The sequence below is a fragment of the Mesoplodon densirostris genome, chromosome 1 (genome assembly GCF_025265405.1).
Source record: "Mesoplodon densirostris isolate mMesDen1 chromosome 1, mMesDen1 primary haplotype, whole genome shotgun sequence".
Lineage (NCBI taxonomy): Eukaryota > Metazoa > Chordata > Mammalia > Artiodactyla > Ziphiidae > Mesoplodon > Mesoplodon densirostris.
This window is the reverse complement of record NC_082661.1, coordinates 107,676,599-107,696,427: the sequence shown is the minus strand read 5'-3', so window position 1 is coordinate 107,696,427 and position 19,829 is coordinate 107,676,599. Positions and strand designations below refer to the sequence as shown.

General features: G+C 46.7%; 1 protein-coding gene and 1 long non-coding RNA gene across 6 annotated transcripts in view; one reads left to right on the top strand and one right to left on the bottom strand.

Annotated features, from left to right (window-relative positions):
- Nucleotides 1-3,185, bottom strand: part of LOC132495624 (uncharacterized) — a 30,499-nt gene extending 27,314 nt beyond the window's left edge. The window contains exons 1-2 of one of the 2 annotated variants that reach the window (XR_009533322.1): nt 2,869-3,185; nt 1,130-1,186 (exon numbers count right to left, since the gene is read on the bottom strand). This is a non-coding gene — a long non-coding RNA (uncharacterized LOC132495624). The remainder of the gene's footprint in view (nt 1-1,129; nt 1,187-2,868) is intronic. The other variant, XR_009533321.1, reaches the window with a different exon arrangement.
- A 366-nt stretch (nt 3,186-3,551) lies between these two features.
- The window catches only part of PIGG (phosphatidylinositol glycan anchor biosynthesis class G), a 37,921-nt gene continuing 21,643 nt past the window's right edge, over nt 3,552-19,829 (top strand). For 3 of the 4 annotated variants that reach the window (XM_060107453.1, XM_060107455.1, XM_060107456.1), the window contains exons 1-6: nt 3,552-3,845; nt 4,750-4,955; nt 9,792-10,001; nt 11,310-11,498; nt 12,411-12,552; nt 19,465-19,677. In XM_060107453.1, coding sequence (XP_059963436.1) covers nt 3,692-3,845; nt 4,750-4,955; nt 9,792-10,001; nt 11,310-11,498; nt 12,411-12,552; nt 19,465-19,677 — 1,114 coding nt within the window. In that variant the 5' untranslated portion in view covers nt 3,552-3,691. The remainder of the gene's footprint in view (nt 3,846-4,749; nt 4,956-9,791; nt 10,002-11,309; nt 11,499-12,410; nt 12,553-19,464; nt 19,678-19,829) is intronic. The other variant, XM_060107454.1, reaches the window with a different exon arrangement.

The window sequence follows — 19,829 nt, the reverse complement described above, 5'->3', positions numbered from 1 at the left end:
ACTAACCTCCTCCCACAATGACGACCCTGATCACTGGAGGGTGGGGAACAACAGCAGCTCTCCTTCATCACTGATGGAATGCGTAGACGGCCTTGAGATACAGTTTGGCAGGATTTTCCAAAGCCAAACAAGTCTCACACCTTGAGATCCATCAATCACACCTTCAATATTTACACAACTGCTTTGTAAAACTCTATCCAAACAAAAACAAGGATGCTATTGTACACGGAAGCTCTACTCATAATGTCTAAACCTAAATGGAATCAGGATGTCTTCAGTAGATGAATGCATAAGCAAACTGGGGTACATCCATGTGAAGGGGAGCAAAATGTGAAACACCAAAAGATGGAATTTCTAGAGACCCTAAAGAGCTAAAACAATTTTTCTAAAGAAATTCAAAGTTGCAGGGTCACACTGCCCAATTTCAAATGTTAGTACACAGCAACGGTAAATACAATACTCCCCTCTCCTGAAGTGTGGGTGCCACACAGTGACTTCATCCTAAAGAAGACACACAGTACAGACTTAGGGAAAAAGTAACTTCACAGTGGGGAAAATCTGACAAACACTACCTGAGCCAGAAGGGCAAAGCTAACATGAACAGTGATAAGTTGCCTTGATGTATGTTCCCATGATATAAAGTCATAAGAAAGCACTTTACCCTTGTGATCTGCTTCCTCAAAACTCATGACCCCATTTTAATCACAAGAAAAACACCAAGTAAATCTCAATGCGGGACAGTCTACGAAATACCTGACTAGTCCACCTCAACACTGCTGAGGTCATAGAGTGAAGGACAGTGTGAGAAAATGTCAAAGCCAAAACATACTAAAGTGACATTATGACTCAATGCCATGGGATACCCTGGATGGGATCCTAGGACAGAAAATGGGAGAATGAAAGGAACCCAAATAAAATATGGATTTTAGTTAACAATAAGGTACCCATATTTGTTTGTTAATTTTGACAATTCTGTTGAAAACGAGAGAAAGAGGAAAAATTAAAACTCAAATAAGAGAAACCTATTGCTTTAAACTGGAAATCCACAGGAAATAGGTGATTTCCTAGCAAAAACACACAATAACAAAATGCATGCTAAAATAAGGAAAATACAAACAAACCAACTCACCTCCCAGGGACTTCCTTCCCCTGTTGGTTGTCCTCTCATTATTCTGGATTCTCACTCCTGGACAGGAAAGGAAAAGGAACAGAGATGTTCAGCAGCCCCTGTAAGGTCTGACTCCCACCCAGCGTCTGCATCTCCCCCAGCCACGCCCAGCTGAATAAGGACACACTCTCAGAGGGATTCCCAGGGATCAGTGATTCTGTGTCACCTAGGAGTTTTGTTTGTTTGTTTGTTTCTGGAGTATAGTTGCTTTACAACGTTGTGTTAGTTTCTGCTGTACAGCAAAGTGAATCAGCCTTAGGTACACATACATCCCCTCCCTCCTGGATGTCCTTCCCAGCCAGGTCACCACAGAACACCAAGTAGAGTTCCCTGTGCTATACAGTAGGTTCTCACTAGTTATCTATTTTATACATAAACCTAGAACATCATAGTTTTAATTCACAGAAACGTCGAAGTCTATTTAGGGAGGCCTATGTGTCTAGCAGTCAAGGGTGGCCTCTGGCTAGAGGCTAGCAGGAAGCCAGGGCCTCAGTCCTACTGCTGCAAGGAAATAAATTCTGTCAACAACCTGAGTGAGGGTGGAACTGGATCCTTCCCAGTCGAGACTCCAGATGCGAACACAGCCCTAGCCAATACCTCGAATGCAACCCTACAGAGGACCCACCAAGCTATGCCCAGGCTCCTCACCCACAGATGCTGAGATCATAAATCATAAAACTTAGTTTTAAGTTACTAAGTTTGTGGTATTTGTTATGAAGAGGTATAAATCTAATACAGACTGTATTTATTTGCTAGGGCTGCCATAATAAAGTACCACAGATTGGGTGGTTTAAGCAACAGAAATTTACTTTCTGACAGTTCCAAAGGCCAGAAGTCCAAGATCAAAGTGTTGGCAGTACTTGTTTCTCCTCAGGCCTTTCTCCTTGGCTCCTAGATGGCCACCTTCTCACCATGTGTGCACATGGTCTTCCCTCTGTGCCTGTGTGTCCCAATCTCTTTTCTAAGGACACCAGTCACATTGGATTAGAGCCCACCCAAATGACCTCATTTTAACTTAATTATATCTTTAAAAGCACTATCTCCAAATAAAATCACATTATGACCTACTGAGGGTTAGGCCTTCAATATATGAATTTTGGGGAGCACCCAATTCAGCCCATAACAAGAACCACTGGAAGGGAGAAGATGTTTTTTGTTTTTCTGAGGTGTTAGCAAAGTGTGGAGATCCAAAGCTCAGGCTCAGAGTCAGACCGATAGCTCTGAATCTTGGCTCTGTGGCTGTTTAGCTGTGTTACTTTGGATATGCTACTTTACATTCTGACATTTCTTTGTCCGCAATAAAAAATAATAAGACTACCTACTTCAAAGGGTTGTTGTGTTAACCAAATAAAATAATCCATTTAAAGGGCTTGATCTAGTGCCTGGCAGGTGATAAACTAGATAAACCTCAGCTATCATTAAATGGTTATTATTAACATCCATGGTTAGTGTGTACTGGTGAGAAGGTGGTAGAAGCTTAGACTGTCGTCGTCAGAACTTGGGAAAACTGACTCGTTATAGACTCATCACATTTAAGGCTCGGAGACACACCGTGGAGTCTGCCTTGGGCCTGGTCTCCTTAAAGGAGAGCCTTAGAAGGGAGGTCGGGTGCATAAGCCTTAACAAGGGAAGGCTCTGGGGAGGAGGATGTGAAGAAAGCAGGAGAAAGCAGCAGGGATGTGGTCTTTGCTTAAGGCTACCTTCAACTTCATTCCAGAGGAGCTCGGAGCACGAATAGCACGAGTCAACTCTCTTGGAGGCAAAGGAGCTGGGCCTTTATACTGCAGCCCCAGTCAGTCATGAGCTCCAGGTGTTTGGGGAGTGATAACTTCCAGGGCGCAGCAGTCCCCATCAGCCAAGGACAATCAACTATTCAGAGAAGGGGGTGGCTGTGAGCTGTTGGCCCACAGCACACCCAGAAGCCGGAGATGGAGGCACCAGGCAGTAAAGGGGTCTGGATGCGGCCCCAAGAAAGTCCCGGGGTCCAATCCCACACATGGACACCCAGAACCAGGAAGTCTGCTTGCCTTCTGGAGGTCATTTAGCGAGGTAACGGCAGCCCAACTCGAAGTCATGGTCGGAGACGGCGTCCTCTGCACAGACCTGCCCAAAACACACGAGGGCTCTCAGGGCGATGGCACCTGACTCAGCAGGCTGCTGAGGAGCAAACGCGGCAAAATGTGTGACAGCTCCTGGCAAGAGGCACGGCACACAGCATAGACTCCATCAACCCGAGACAGCCAGAGGGGCTGAGACCTTAACAAGGTGATAGCGGTGTCTGGCGGGCAGACGCCCCAGAAGTACACGAGGGGCCCGTGAGCTCAGGGCCGCCCCGCCGCGGAAGCGCCCGGACCCTGGCGCGTATTTCCGGCGCGACGGCAGACGCGGGGGCGCCGGGCACCTGTCTGGACCTCCCGTTCGCGCTTGCTCGGAGGCGGCTCCCTGGAGGCGGAAGCCGCTGCTTTGGGGCGAGACGTGACTTGGAGTTCGGGAGCCCGGATCCCGGCCCGGCGGGTGGGCACGATGCGGCTGGGCTCCGGGACCTTCGCCGCCTGCTGCGTAGTGATGGAGGTGCTCGGGGTCGCGCTTTTCCTCCGGGGATTCTTCCCGGCTCCCGTTTGTTCCTTTTCCGGGACGGAGCAGCAAACAGAGTCCCCAGCGCCCGAACCCTCGGCTGGTATGGACCGCTCCCCGGGCGTCTCTGCTCCCCGGGCCCCACTTTTCCCGGAGGACCCTCCTTATGAGCCTCGCCTCTTGGACTTCTTCCCGCGGCTCCCGGGTGGTCTCTTCCATTCTGGTCCCCACCCCCTAGGGTCCCCTTCTTACCGTTCCAGCCTCCTTTTATGTATCCTACAAGTTTGTGGCAAGCACCACTACCAGCCCTACTAAGATCCTCCTCCCTGGTCACCGCAAAGTAAGGTCTCCATACCCGTAAGAGTAAGCGTCTCCCCAGCTCTACTCATCCCGTGACACCCCAACCCCCTTCCCTGAGCAGATGTTTGGGTCACTCCCTGTTCCAGGCACCCTTTTTGCTCAGGAAGACACAACAGATAAGATGGCTGCCGACCTCTCGTGTTTTCTTCTATGGCATTCCTCCAAGACCCCGTTTTTTCCAGTAGTTAAGACCTCCCTGCCTAGGCCACTTCCTAGCCCTCACCTACCCAACAGTATATCTTAGGTAAAGGAACTCACGTTTTGGATCAAATCCACACAATACCAGCTACTAACCATGGAAAGACAGTTTGTAAATGCTCGCCCATCCCTTACCTGCAACACTGTGTTTTAGGTCAATCTCCCTAATGTCCCATTCCAGGATACTCACGAAGGGACTCCCCTGTGCCAGTACTCCCCATCATGCTAAGAGTAATTCACTACATAATATTAGGGCTCCCTGAGCTTACTTGTTACCCACCCCCTGACCCCAGCGTTGTTTCCCAAGAACAGGCCTTTTTCTTTGGCTCAGGATATGTAGGTGTGACAGAGTATGTGCTGGAGAAGTAAGCAGAAACTAGATTATAAGGTGCTTGAATGCTAAATAAAGGCTAAATTCAATTTTCTTTTTCTTTTTCAAACACTCTTAGGAGCCATTTCCAACTGGACCAAGCTCCCACCACCTCTCTTCAGTAAAGTTGTTATTATGCTGATAGACGCCTTGAGAGATGACTTTGTGTTTGGGTCAAAGGGTGTGAAATTTATGCCCTACACAACTTATCTTGTGGAAAAAGGATCATCTCACAGTTTTGTGGCTGAAGCAAAGCCACCTACAGTTACTATGCCTCGAATCAAGGTAAACAGTTTGACTTAATGTATTATAGATCATGGTTTGGCTCTTTCAGAGGTTTACAGGGGCTCTCTGTAGTCTGTTACTTGGAGTCCCAATTTTAACTAAGTGGAAATTAGTTTGGTGCTGTCAACCTGGCTGGGGCAATAGAATGCTGAAAAAGCCTCCCAGATAGGATGGAACTAAGACCCATGATTTATGCCCTCTGTTAAGGTAGCCAAAAGCTCATGCTTCATGGGAAGCATAACAGATTTAGAGCCAGATCATCTAGGCCAATCTAATCCAGGAGAAACCATGCTCCTTGCTAACCTGTTATCTTCTTTAATCATCAGTGGGTCAGTTAGAATTCTGGGAGGAGCCTCTAGGGTTATCTAGTTCAATCACTTGACTTTATGGATGAGGAAGCAAATTCAGATAAGTTAAATAACTTGTACAAAATTTTAGTATACACAGTGACCAAACCAACATGATCTGGCCTCACAGATACCTGTTTTTACTCTATAAACCTCCTTCAGGTGTTCAGCCTAGTGGGAGTGCCTTTGAAGTACATATGCTTTACTTAAGAACTGTGGGGAAAGAAAAGAGTAAAGGTTTATTGATTTGCTCAAAAACAAGGTTTTTTTTGAAAATAACATCTCTGCCTTCATGGAACTTTCAGTCTCTAATGAGAGACATAGCCATTAAACAAATGAACATACAAGTAAATGTGCAGTTACAAAGTGTGATTAATGCATAATGAAAAAGAACAGAGCGTGCTGTTCAGTGCTGGTTGGGGGCTTAATTTAGACTGGGGTGGTTCAGAAAAGCCTGTCTGAGGAAATTGCATTCAAGCTCAGACCCGAAGATTGAGTAAAGAAGTGGGATCAGAAAAGGACAGAGGAGCTTAAAAGTTTGTGAATATACTGCAGGCCGGTACGGTGTAGAAGTCTCTGGCTGAACCTTACATCTGTGGATGATCGTGGGACACCTTATTAGTTGGTGAGAAGGTGTCACTTGTGGATTTAAAGCTTGGGGGCGGCATTAGTAGTTACTCAACAAATGTTTACTAGATGAGTAAAGCAGTCTGGGATTGAAGGGGTTCATGCCGCATCTTTTACTGATTTTTTTTCTTGAGTTTCCCATTCTCTCTGCCACTTTTGGATGTGGTTTGTCCTTCACTCAATATTTATTGAGGATCTATATGTACTGTGTGCTGTTCTAGATAAGAGGGATTCAGTGAAAAAACAAGACAGCAACTGTCCTGTCCTCATGAAGCTTACTTTCTAATTGAGGGGACAGAAAATATGTAAGTATACAAATAAATAATCAAAATTGTTTCAGGAGGTGATAAATGCTATGGAAGAAATTGAGGGGGAGAATGTGATAGAGAGTGATGGGGAGTGGGGGAGGCCACCTGTAGTCAGGATGCTTAGGAACAGCCTTTTGGGGTGCAGTCATTCTGCTGAAACAAGTCCTGTGGAAGCTGGAAGAAGGGCATCCAGGCTTCTGACCATGAGGATCACTGCTTTCTTTATCTGTCCTGTCAGAAGTGTGGAAGGAACTCATTCCTTCTTTGTTCTGATAAGAAAAGAGTTATTAGGAATCTGGGCAGATTTGTAAGAAAAAATATAAGTGGGCGTGATGGCTCCAGGTTCTGTTCAGTCTTGCACATTGGCCGGTGTGGTCCTCCCTTCTCCAGTTTGTTTCATTTTACCAAACCAGTGTTTTGTTTTGGGTCCTTTGCAGGTTCTTGCTCCTCATTCTCTGTCAGGGAGGAGCTAGTATATAGGAAGTCCATCCTGGAGTTAGGGTTACATTGCTCTGGAATTTGATAGGATCAGGTAGTGTTGGCTAAGGAGTGTGTCCCCTGCCCTGCCTCCACCCAGGAAGGGACTTAGTTCATCTGGAGGTGCTGATACAATTGCCACGAGACACCAGTTTTAAAATTTCAAGACTAATGTCTCTAGTAGCATGTTCACATGTTAAGATGCTGCAGTAGCTTCCTTCTAAAAGGTTGTAACTGATTTTTGAATGCCTTTCCTTTTCCTGGGAATTTATAGTTGTAATAGCGGCAGTTACCACTGGCTGTGGTGTACCCGTGGTGCAGGCACTGTCTTGTACACTCTTACCACAGCCCCGTGGAAGCTCCATGATGTTGGTGCCACTCTCTTCTCCATTTCCCAGGTGAGGAAACAGACTTGAAGTGTGAAATCTCACAGCTGGCATCAGAAACCGAGCATAACCTTATGTTTGCCTAGTTCCAGAGCCTCGGTTGGTCACACTGTGTTATACAGCAACACTGTGTTATACAGAATAAGGTGACCAGGTCAAATTCTCTTTCAGTAGTCTCTGCAGAACCCTCCTTAATTCTCAGAAGTCAGGAAACTACTGTTCCCAAGACCACAGCAACCCCAGGAAAACCTCCAAGGAGATGACAGGCAAGCACTCACTTAAAATTCCTGGGCTCTCAGCTGCAACTTTTTTGCTGCCTACATGTTTCCTGGGGTGAAGGGGATACCAGGTAGTCCCTGCCTTTCTTAAAAATGTCCGTGTGAACCCAAACTAGTGTGAAGAGGAGGGAAGTGCCTTATAAAAACCCAGAGGAAAGGGTGGACAGATTCAACCCAAAGTGGTGGAAGACATTATAAACAAAGTCAACTGACAGACAATAAATGGAAAAATTATTTACAGTTAACACAACAAACAAGATGTGAACCCCATGATATGTAAAGAGGATCCGATCAAGGGCAACAATCCAGTAGCAGCTGGACAAAGGATATAAAGAAATCCACATAGAAAGGAATTGAAATATGCCAGTAAGCATAGGAAAAGATTCTTAACTGTACTAGTAATCAGATTAAAGACAACTAAAGAGTCTATCATATTGTAAAAGTTGAAAGGTTGATGATAACACTCCTCACAAGAAACGAGGTGAACAGATCTCTGTATACTGTTTATGTGACTAACTGGACTCAGCCAGCACCTCCACTACCCCCACTGTAGTCCAGTCTGCTATGGTGTGAGCCTGGACTGTAAAACTCTCCCAGCACTTCTCACCCAGAACCTGTCCAAACAGATCACGTTGCTCTGCTCTAGTCCCAACAGTCCTCCAGTGGCTTACACTCTGCCTCCTAACCCAGGCCTCAGGGTGCATGGTCTTCCCCCGTTTACCTCTTCACCCTCATCTGAGCCGACTTCCCTCTTCCTGTGTGTTTTATCCACACAGATCACAGAGAGTCTGTCTCTCCTGAAGTCCTGAAATGTATACTCACTGATGTCTCTGCTTGTTGTGTTTTTTTAAAATTCCTGGGGTTTTTTTAAGCCACTCTTCCTGAGGGGCAGCCAGGTCAGGATGGCTGAGTGGTGAGCCAATGACTGGTCACAGGTTGTGCTTAAACACCTTGAGGTGTGGCCTCCACTCTCTACAGGGGGTCTTTGCATGTGGGTCCAGCCGTCAGCTCATCTTCAGGCAGTTTATGAGTCTTCCCTGACTCTCACCTTGTTTGAGCAGGGCCTCGTGTTCAGCTGGAAGGACCAGGCAACTAGGCCCTCTCTGTTCTCTCCTGAGTGTACACTCACCCTATGTGTGCACACAGCCTTCCAGATTCCAGGACCACGTGGGAGCTCACAGAAGCCTACCGCAGCTGTCCCATTCCCCAGACCCCCTTTCCAGACTTTTTCCTGTGTCTTACGACAACCAGCATTGAAGCCTCAGGTAGCTGTGATGTTGGCCTTCCCTGATTTCACCTTGTCCCTGGCATGGGGCTTCTCCGTGGAGTGCCAAATTGGTCAGGCCCCTCCTGGTCCTCATGGCTGCCACGTCACAGAACTGGGTGTGCGGGAGGGGAGCAGCCCATGTTAAAACACCATAGGTACTCAGTTCTTACCGAAATGCGGAAGTGTTTTGGATAAGAACATTTCAATTTGTGTATATCTTCGTTGAGTTTTCAAAGTCTTGAAGGGGTTGCTTTTGACAGTTTTATCCAGTTTTATTGTTGCTCTTCAGGTAGAGTGTTTGCCAAGCTCCTCATTCTCAAAGTCCAAGATTAACTCATTTTTGCGTTACTTTGCTGTTAAAGAAGTCTTGGCAAAATTATTATACTTGTTAGCATTGTCCAGATTCCTCTTTATTTTCTTTGCACAGGTCCCTGGATGCCAGTGTTGTATGTTGTCAGCTAACTCCAGATCACGGAGACCCACGACCCATTTAGATTCTGCTAAAATGAGGGAGGTGGTTGACCTAATTCTATAGCAGAAAGGTGTGAAGACATGTCACACCCACCTGCTCCTCCAAGAAATGATGGTGCTGAGTGGGGCGGGGAGGTGGCCCCACCAGCATCCCTGGGCGAGTTTACTGTGAGGATTCCTCAGAGTTCCTGTTTAGAGACCGCTTTCCTCCCTGGGTGTGTGGGAGGCTGTTCTTTCTCTCGGGGGTGGACAGTAGAATTGCTGGGTTTCAGGATCAGTGTGTGGAGTTTGCTTGTCACATGAAGCAGATCTGAAGCTTAGATGAGGACCTGACGGTGGGTTTGGGTATACAGACTGCATACCACCCTTTGCCATTTGTTTCATTTCTTATTATCCATGACTGCTTTTTTGACCACAGCCGTCCAGCTGCCCCACGGCCTCCTTTGTCCTCTCATCGGCTGAAATATGGTCAGTTCTTCACTTAACTGAGTTTGCTGGTTTTGCCAAGAATCTGTGTAGCTTTTCCCCCTTTGTCCTAATACTGACCCAGCCTTCAGCACTGGTGTTGCTTTAGCTTTATGCTTGCCTCTTCCATTCGTTGGAATCACCTTCGGTGCCTGTTCCCACGCTGTGCTTGGATTCTGTGGTCTGACTCCTGAATGCTTCCTTCTGCAGGCATTGATGACAGGGAGCCTCCCCGGCTTCATCGATGTCGTCAGGAACCTCAATTCTCCCACGCTGCTGGAAGACAACGTGATCACACGAGCAAAAGCAGCGGGGAAAAGAATCATCTTTTACGGAGATGAAACATGGGTGAAGTTATTCCCAAAGCATTTTGTGGAATATGATGGAACAACCTCTTTTTTTGTATCAGATTATACAGAGGTCAGTTTTTAAGAAAAATATATCCTATGAGACAGAGCCTGGTACCCTCTAACTTAGAGGCAACGTTGTTTTCTATGTGGCTTTTATCAATATACTGAAAATAGTATGGAGAGATTGAAAACATTGTTCCTTCCCGTAATGAGCTACAAGCCAGGACCGTAAACCCTAACGCAGTTGTGAGCATAGTTCTCTGAGCCCAAAGCCCAGACCAGGTGAGCACCCGTTGACGGGTACCGGGGGTTGGGAAGGGCTTCCCAGGAGGAGCCGCTCAGCCAGAGTTTTGACAGGTGAGTGGGGCCTTCGCAAGTGGACAGAATGGGGTGGCAGAGTCTGTGAGGCAGAGCCTGAGGTCCCCACGCTCTGCCTGGGATCCTGCCTTGCTGCTGTTCTCCCGCGAGGGCGGCAGCATGACGGCAGACATGAGCTGGGCGAGCCTACCTGGTGCGGAGAGCGTCGGCCCTGTGCGCCCTGTGCTGGGTTGCAGCCTCCTACAAGGAGATTAGACGCCCCGCCCCGTGTTGGCCCCGGGGCAGAGGGAGGCCCACAGGGCAAAGGCACCGTGCTTCTGAGCTGGCGTTGGATGGACCCGTTTGGCCCAGGGGAGCGCCTGCTGTCCTGTGCACACCGACACCCTTTGCCAAAGCTGACCGTGTAGACACAGCAGTCACTGCCCACCCTGTGTGTGACGGCTCAGAAGCACTTGTCTTTGTAGTAGATTCTCCAGTGGGAGGGAGGGGTCAGGGCTGACCTGGCTAGTGGCTCTGTCAGGGGCTGTGTGGCTGGGAACCGCTGAGCATGTGTCTCTTTCTTCCCCAAACAGCCTTCTCGTAGGACACAGGCAGACGTCCCCAGCTTCACCCCGCTGGTTTCTTGAACTCTGGGCACTGTCCTGTTTTAGCCAACTGCCCTTAGCCCTCACTTGCCTCATAGCAACCTGGCACCCATGTAACTTGGTTATCTGGTCAGCTTTAGTTTAAGCTCCAGTAGTGATCCTGAAGAATTGTTTTGTGAGAACAGCCTTTGTTCGTTTAAGTTATAATATGTTCTATCCATAAATTAGAGACATAAAAACAGTATTAGTGAAAGCTTAATCTAATGCAAACATTTTTTAAGACAGTTTTTATTTGGGGGGCTGGTTTGTTTGGTGTTTTGGTTTTGGTTTTGGTTTCGGTCTTTTCAAACTCCCATGAGTCCTAGTACCTAAAATCAGCCCGTAGATTTTAAAATGACCATAATCACTTTTCCTTGAAGAGTGAACACCAGGGAAATTAGGGAGGCTATTCATATGTACTCTTTTTCCCTTTAAAGGTGGATGATAATGTTACAAGACATTTGGATAGAGTATTAAAAAGGCGGGATTGGGATGTGTTAATCCTCCACTACCTTGGGCTGGACCACATCGGCCACGTTTCTGGGCCCAACAGCCCGCTGATCGGGCACAAGCTCAGTGAGATGGACAGCGTCGTGATGAAGATCCACACCTCTCTGCTCTCAGAGGTGGGCCTAGAATGTCAAGGTGCCAATGTTTCCTAGAAGAAATGTAGCTTCTAAAGTGAACTGGAGTGACCTTGTGCGAGCTTCATATCTACCATCACTCAAGCAGCCTTCACCTACAGAGCACGTGCCCTGTGCCGGGCACCATACCCAGCAGCCCTGCAGAATAGCGGCTCTTAATATCTCTACCTGTTCATCCAGCTCATGTTTCCTGGAGGCCTTCTCTGTCACTGTTCCTGTCTGGGCATTTGTGGAGCTTAATCTCTAGCCAGGAGGGAAGAACACGAAGCATAATCAATGAGTACATAAGTATTCTAGACAGTGATTGGTGCCATAGCAGAACGTAGGGCAGGAGGAGGGCACAACATCTGAGAGAAAAGCTGTAGTTTTAAACTGCATGGTCAGAGCCGTCGTCCTTAAGGACGTGGGAGATGTGAGCCAAGACTTGAAGGGCAGGGGTGTCGATGCGCCATCTGTGAAGGTGTATTCCAGGTGAAAAAGCAGCAAGGGCAAGTCAGAGCCTGTCAGGTACATGCAAGGGCAGCAAAAGCCACTGGCCAGAGCCCCAGGGGCCAGGGGCAGCTCTGTTTGACAGATAAGGAGACTAGGGCATGAAGAGCAATGTGCCCAGGCTCCCATAGGTTGGAAATGGCAAAGACAGAAACCAAACCCTGATTCTCTGCCCTGAGAGGCCTAACACAACCCTCCTGTGCTCTGTGACCTCCATATGATTCCATTTGTTTTATTTATGACATTACTCGACGTTGACCGTTTGATCTGGCTATAAGCTCATAGGTTAAAAAAAAAAAATTTAGGTAGAGCTACTGTTTACAAAGTAAAGCTGAAATCTGAGAACACATGATCTTCTTTTCCCCAGGCTGGGTTCAGCTGAAATGTACTTCCTTTACCTTATAGGAGAGAGAGACTCTGTTACCCAATCTGCTGGTTCTTTGTGGTGATCATGGCATGTCTGAAGCTGGAGGTCATGGAGCCTCTTCTGTGGAGGAAGTAAACACTGCTCTGATCTTAATCAGCTCTGCATTTGAAAGGAAACCTGGTGAGAATTTGGGAATGTTTAACACTTTAAAACTGTACTTTATTTCTTTGCTTTCTGTAGTTTCATTTTAATTTTAAAAACCATTTAACCATTTTTGGAAGCTGTGTAAGTTTAAAAAAAAAACCGTGGACAAAGTGAGAATGAAAAATAATGGGACAAGGGCCAGTCAGGATTTGGAGTTTTCGTTTCTTGCCGATTCTTAAAATACAAATGTTCTTTTTGGGAAGTGTGTGCTATGAATGTCACTGCCTCGATATCTGGAACTGTTCATAAAAAGTGCCAGTGGCTTAGAGACATCTGAAGTGCATGTATGAATTGAAAGAAACATAAAAATTTAAAGTTAAGAAACAGTATCCGTTATTTGAGACTATATCTTGAACAGCAACGTCAACGAGAACCACAGGAGTAGGACTGAGTAGGACTGTCTGAGGGCCCACGCTCAGCGCTCAGACACACCGCAGCTCTCCAGCCCCGACACGCCGGTGCCCTCGACCAGCACAGACCTGTGCACGGCCTCTGCCCCCTCACGTCATCACACGCAGGCAGCCAGCTTACCAGCTGTTTCCACCCTGGACACTGGCTTCCCTCAGGTGACCCTTCAGCACCGCTCGGCAGTGCTGACTCCTAGCCCTGGGACCTCCACGTTTCTGGTTTCCCTCTACCTCTCACTTTGCTGTCCAGTCTTTGCAGGCTTAGCCTCCTTGCCCCGGCCTTTTTACTGCACTGCCTCTGTTTCATTCTGCGTCCACTCCTGAGATGATCTCATCCACTCCCATGGTTTTAGATGCCATGAATAGGCTCACACCTGTCAGATTTATCCCTCCAGCTATCTCCTCTTTTCCAACCTCCAGACTGTCTACTCCACTGCCTACTGATGCCTCCACTTGGATCTTCCACAGACCAAGCAAATGTGACTTCACCTGCAATCTGCCCTCCCTATTTCCCCGTCAACAGACGGCGCCATTCACGCGGCCCTTCAAGTAGGAAACCTGGGCGTCCACCTTGATCTGCCCTCTCCCTGCTCCTCACATGAGCCAGACCGTCCCGGCTCCCAGCTCCCATACACGCCACCTTTCAGTAGCTGAACCTTGGATACAGTAAAAATCCTACGTGAGACTTCTCGCCTACCTCACGGCTTTGTCTTGAGCCACATTCCCCATTACTCACTGAATCCTGGCTTCTCCCGCGGGACCTCCAAGTGGTAACTCTTCCTCACCTGCCGGACCCCGTGCTTCTCAGCACCTCAGCCTGCTCATACAGTCGTCCGTGGTCTCAACCAAAAAACTAAACTGCCTTCCTTCCGGTCGTCTCACAGTGCTCGTATATTCTACTATCATCCTTTGCGTGGTTTGTAATCACAGCCTGAATCGCGTGGTTTGCGTCCATCTCTCTCCTTGCTGTGAGCTACACTTGGGCAGAGCAGAGTCTGTTTTATTCTTCACTGTATGCCTTGGGCCTCAACATTGCCTGATGGACGCTGAAAAAATTTGTGGAGTGAATAAATCTTCCACTTGAGTGGGAATTGGTTGAGGAAGAAGCTCCACCTGTTTCCTTTCGTCTTTTTACAGCACTGCCTCCTCTTGCATGTCTGACCTCCTAAGGTATAAGTTTTTGGCTCTTGTAACCTGAGCCTTTCCTGGGTGCCCAGCTGGAGCCTGCCTTCCAGTGAGTGCACACGGTGCCCATCAGAGCACTGGCCTTCATACACCCAGCTTTCCCGCTCTGCACACCCAAAGCAGGGTCCCGTGGGGCTCCTCTAACTCAGTGAGAACCCCAGGCCAGAAACACCCTCTCCATCCGTCTGTCCACCCATTCAGCAGAGGGGTACTGAGCACCCACGGTAGGCTAGGCACTGTGCTGGCACTACAGACAGGGAGCTTATAGTCTGGGGGGAAAAGAGACAACTAAGCTGGCGTGCTTTTATTATAGGAATGTTAGGGTTATTATTATTTTTTTTTTTGCAGTACGCGGGCCTCTCACTGTTGTGGCCTCTCCCGTTGCGGAGCACAGGCTCCGGACGCGCAGGCTCAGCGGCCATGGCTCACAGGCCCAGCCGCTCCACAGCATGTGGGATCTTCCCGAACCGGGGCATGAACCCGTGTCCCCTGCATCGGCAGGCGGACTCTCAACCACTGCGCCACCAGGGAAGCCCTGTTAGGGTTATTTTTAACTAAAGTGCTGATGTTTCATTGCTCAGATGGGTATTTAAGGATCTCCTCCCTGGGAGGCCTGACACATCTTCAGATAGGAAGGGCCAGGGCGGCTGTGCATAGGAGCTGCCTGCATGGGATGCTCACATGGCTGACCTCAGTGCCAACAGTGAGTCTGAGCTCTTTCTTATTTTGTTTACTTGTTTGTTTGCTTTAAGAATAGCTATATTGTCTTCTCATCACGCTTATTTTTTGAGGCTTTTAGTTCATTCAGAGTTGGTTAGCCATCGTCATTGTCAGTTTTGGGACATATCACCTCTTTAGTGGTCACCCCCACTTCCCCCAACCCAGTAACACACCCACCCCCAGCCACTGGCAATCACTAATCTACCTGTCTCTACAGATTTGCCTCTTCTGGACATTCCATATAATAAATGTAGTGTATAAATGGTCTTTTAATAAATGGACCATGTAGTAAATGGTCTGTGTGACCAACTTCTTTCACTAGGGTAATGTTTTCAAGGTTCATCCACATTGTAGCAGGTGTCAGGACTTCATTCCTTTCTATTGCTGGATAATATTCCATTGTACAGATGTACCACATTTGTTTATCCATCATCCATCAGTTGATGAATATTTGGGTTATTGCTACTTTTTGGCTATTATGAATGATGCTGTTGATGATATTTATGAACAAGTTTCTGTGTGGACATGTATTTTCTTATGGTGTTATTTTCTTTCTCTAGTACAGCTTCACTTCTCTTTCCCTGTGCTGCTGTGGTCAGATACATTCCATTTCTATATGTTGTAGGCTGACAACATATACATATGTATACACACACACATATATGGTTTTATATATACATATATATGGTTCTATATAATTGCTTTGAAATTTAAGAGAAAAAATATGTATTTATGTTGTCTTTTATAACTATAATTTCTGATACTCTTTGCTTTTTTTTTTTTTTTTTAGACTGGATCCAGATTACCATCTGGAGTCACTAGCTTTCAGCCTGAAGAACTTCCTTTAGTATTTCTCGTAAGGCAGGCTTGCTAGCAATGAATTGTCTTTTTTGCTTTTTTAGTCTGTGGATGTCTTCATTTCACCTTGATTTTTTGAAAGGTAGTTTTGCTGGATGTAGGATTCTTGGTTGACTGGTCTTTTTCTTTCAGCTCTTTGCATATGCTGTCCTACTGCCTTCTGGCCTCTGGTTTCTGATGAGAAAGCAACCATTAATCTAATTAGGTTTCCTTCTTTCCCTCTTTGTCTTTCAACATTTTTATTATGTCTGTTAGTTTGTGTTTGTCCAACTTGGAGTTCATCGAGCTTCTTGGTTCTGTCGATTTGATGTTTCCCATCAAATTTGGAAAATTTTTTGTCTGTTTCTCAGGTTGCATAATTTTTATCAGTCTGTCTTTAAATTTGCTGATTCTTCTGCCAGTTGAAAATCTCCTATTGAGTCTTTACAGTGAATATTTCATTTTAGTTATTATATTTCTCAACTTCAGAGTTCCCATCTGGTTCTTTTTTATAATTCCTGTCCCTTTGTTGATAATCTCTATTGGATGGCACACTGTCATCATACCTTCCTTTACTTCTTTACGCATAGTTTCCTTTAGTCCTTTGAACAAATTTACGATGACTGCTTGGAAGACTTTGTCTATTAACTCTGACATCTGGGCCCTTCCCAGGAAGGTTCTGTTGCCTGCTTTTTTTTCTCTTTGAATTGTACTTTCCTGTTTCTTGGCATAATTGCTTGGAGTTTTTGATGAAAACTGAACATTAAGTACTATATTGCAGTAACTCTAGCTACTGCTCCCCTCCCCTCCAAGGGCCTGTTGTCATTGTTTGCGTGTTGATTTGTTGAGTACCTTGGCTGGACTGCTCCAGGGAAGCCTTGACCCCCGTGTGTAAAGTCTGCTGTCGTTCCTGTGAGGGCACCGTGCCCTGGGAGCCAGCGGAGCTCTGTGACGGTCACTTTCTGTGGTGGCTCTAAGCTGTTGCCTCTCTTGCTGCCACACCCACCCGGCTGTTGGCTCCCCTCATTGCAGGATGATTGCTGTCTCATTTTCGACAATTTATAATCAATGTGCTTTGCAGTCTGGTCTCATCCTATTTGGGCCACTTTGCAGAAGTCATTTCGAGGCCAGTCTTTGAGTCTGTTCTGATGCCAGGGGAGCCCTTCTTAGCTGTCTTTTCTCCGTGATCCTCTCTGGTAAACTTCCAGCCGGACTGTGGTTTAGCCTGTTGCTCTCATGAAGCTGCCAGCTTCCTCTTAGTTGCTTACCTCCAAAACCTTCACAGTTTTCAGGAGCATCCTTAGGCTTGAATTCCCCACATTCTTTTTAAAGTGATGTCAGTTCTTGTTGATACGTCTCTAAGTCTCTTTTAATTTATAGGTCTCCACCCCCATCCTCTTTTTTTTTTTTTTTGCGGTACGCGGGCCTCTCACTGCTGTGGCCTCTCCCGTTGCGGAGCACAGGCTCCAGACCTGCAGGCTCAGCGGCCATGGCTCACGGGCCCAGCCGCTCCACGGCATGTGGGATCTTCCCGGACCAGGGGCACGAACCCGCGTCCCCTGCATCGGCAGGCGGACTCTCAACCACTGCGCCACCAGGGAAGACCCCCATCCTCTTTTATTATGATTATCTGTTGAAGAACCTGGGTAGTTGTCCTGTGGAGTCTCTTTCTGCATTGTCTGCTAACATGTTCTTTGCTCATCTGGTAAATCCCACCTGACCTGGAGTCATGAGCAGATTCAGATCCTGTTGGTTTGGTTGATTTGGACCAGACTCTTTCTAGCAGGAAGCACAGAGTGTCCGACTTGTCTGCTGTGTGGTGATGTCAGTAGCCACTGGTGAACACCTAGGGCCACTAATTCACTAGAGGTTACAAATAGTGATGTTTTAATTCTGTAAGTCCTTTTTTTTTTCCTATTAATTAGCCAAAATAATTCAGTAAAGAGAATCTTCCCCCATCTACTTTTTGGTTACCCAGCATTACCATTTATATAAGAGAGAGGAGGTAAATGATGGCTTATTCTTCCCAATTAATTCCCAGTTTCAAATCAGTGAATTAGCTCACTGTGAGTTCACTAGCTGCTTCAACTATGACCAATGAGTTTTTATTTTTATTTTTGGGACATTTTGAACTCATGGATTTAAGCTTACTTTATTTGTTTCAATTCACTATAGATACTATTTAATATTATTTAATATTCAGTTTGTCCCATCTTTGGAAACTGGGAGCATCTTCACATGACCTCCTGAGTCCTTCTGACCTTACGGTCCCAGAGGCCTTAGTATCTCTGAGGGCTCTGTTGCTGTCTAGTCTGAGAAGGTGTCCCAGCCACTTGTGCACAAGCCCTTCCCTGGACCTGAAATCAGCTGCTTCTCCAAGATGCCCTGGTTCCTTTCAGCGGAAAGGGGTCTTTGAGGACCACCGTCTCACAGCTAGCAGCGCTCATGCATACTGACTTACTCATTTCTGTACAAAGTGAGGAAATCTTTTTAAAATAAAATCGATCTTGAGTTCATATTGATAACTTGCACTTCACTTCACTGCTGTAAAATTGCCTCCTGAGATCTTTCACCTGTACTGTCTTCCTCCCGAGCTTAGAATCATGGTTGTCAGTACCCTCGGATCTGACAGAGTATCATGTGAGACCCTCGGTAGTCTCAGCACAAGACCAGCACCATCACAAATATCAGAGCAAAAGCAATTTAAGGTGGGGTTTTTCTTTTGGGTTTTGTTTTGTTGCAGATCAAAACACCTAATGTAAGAAAATTCTAGAAGAAAACAAATAATACTGTTGGGTGGAAATGTTCTTCTGAGTGAACCCAGAAGCCATCAGTAAATGGTTGGTCAAGAAAAGATTAATACATCTCATCAAATTAAAAAGAAAAATTGTATACAGCCAGAAATTGCCACAATCAAAGTAAAACCTTTATAAACTCACACTAGAGTATCTAAGAGACTTGCACCAGCACTGCTTCTCCCGGGTAGACTCTCCTGGTGACCCCTCAGCCCCCAAGACCTGCATTGTAGCTTCTGAGGTCTGTGGGCCAGATGCTCTCTTTACAGATGACAAAATTCTGAGTTTCTTGTCCAAAGCCTCCCACTGGATGGTGGCACAGCAGGAGCCTGAGCCCAGTGTCCTGACGTCACACCCGTTCTCCTGGCAGGAATTCGGAGGCTGGCCAGCCACTGCTGGGCCTTGGACTTGTTGGTGGGTTGTGTCTCGCTTGTCAGAGTTGGTTATGGAACTTGACCCAGCTGGACCCAGCCTTGTTCTGCTCTCCCCAGTAGAGGCACCAGCTGCTGCTCAGGATGCGCGGAGAAGTCTGCATCAGCTTCCCTGTCGGGCTGCGTGGACTGCTCTGACTGCAGCGGGGCAGGGCCGCCAGAGATCCACCCTCACCCTCGTTCAGCAGGGTGACCGTTGACCTCACCAAAGTGAACATCCCTCGCCATCCACCCCACGTTCTGAAACTCGCGTGGTGTTGAGTTTCCTGCGTTAGTGCCTCTCCCGTGTATTGTGTGCTGCTTTTTAGGGAGGCACCAGGCTCCGCAAAAAATGAGTATTCAGTGTTTTTACTGACGTGAAAACCAATGATGTGGTTTCTGTCTGAATCTACACAGGACAGTTTGAAGAGATGGGTGGTTTGACTTACATTACTTGTAGAAGGTCAAATTCAAGAGTGACTACCATCACACGTGTCCTAGAGCCTGTCACTTAAACTGTTTTCTTTTTTCTAGGTGACGTCAGACATCCAAAGTATATTCAACAGACTGATTTGGCTGCAACACTATCAATAGGGCTTGGTCTGCCGATTCCAAAGAGCAGCATCGGCAGTCTTATATTCCCAGTTGTAGAAGGAAAACCAATGAGGGAACAACTGAGATTTTTACATTTAAATGCAGTACAGCTTAGCAAGTTGTTGCAGGAGAATGTTCCATCATACAAAAAAGGTAAGCCAGTTAGTAGCTGCTAACATCTGTTATGCTGTGTGTGTGTTCCCATTGCGCCTGATGTCTTCCTGATGTTCCCGTGGTGTGCACTACAGCAGTCTTTGACTGTGTGTTCCTTTTTATTAGAACCCTGACTATCACCATTAGCAACA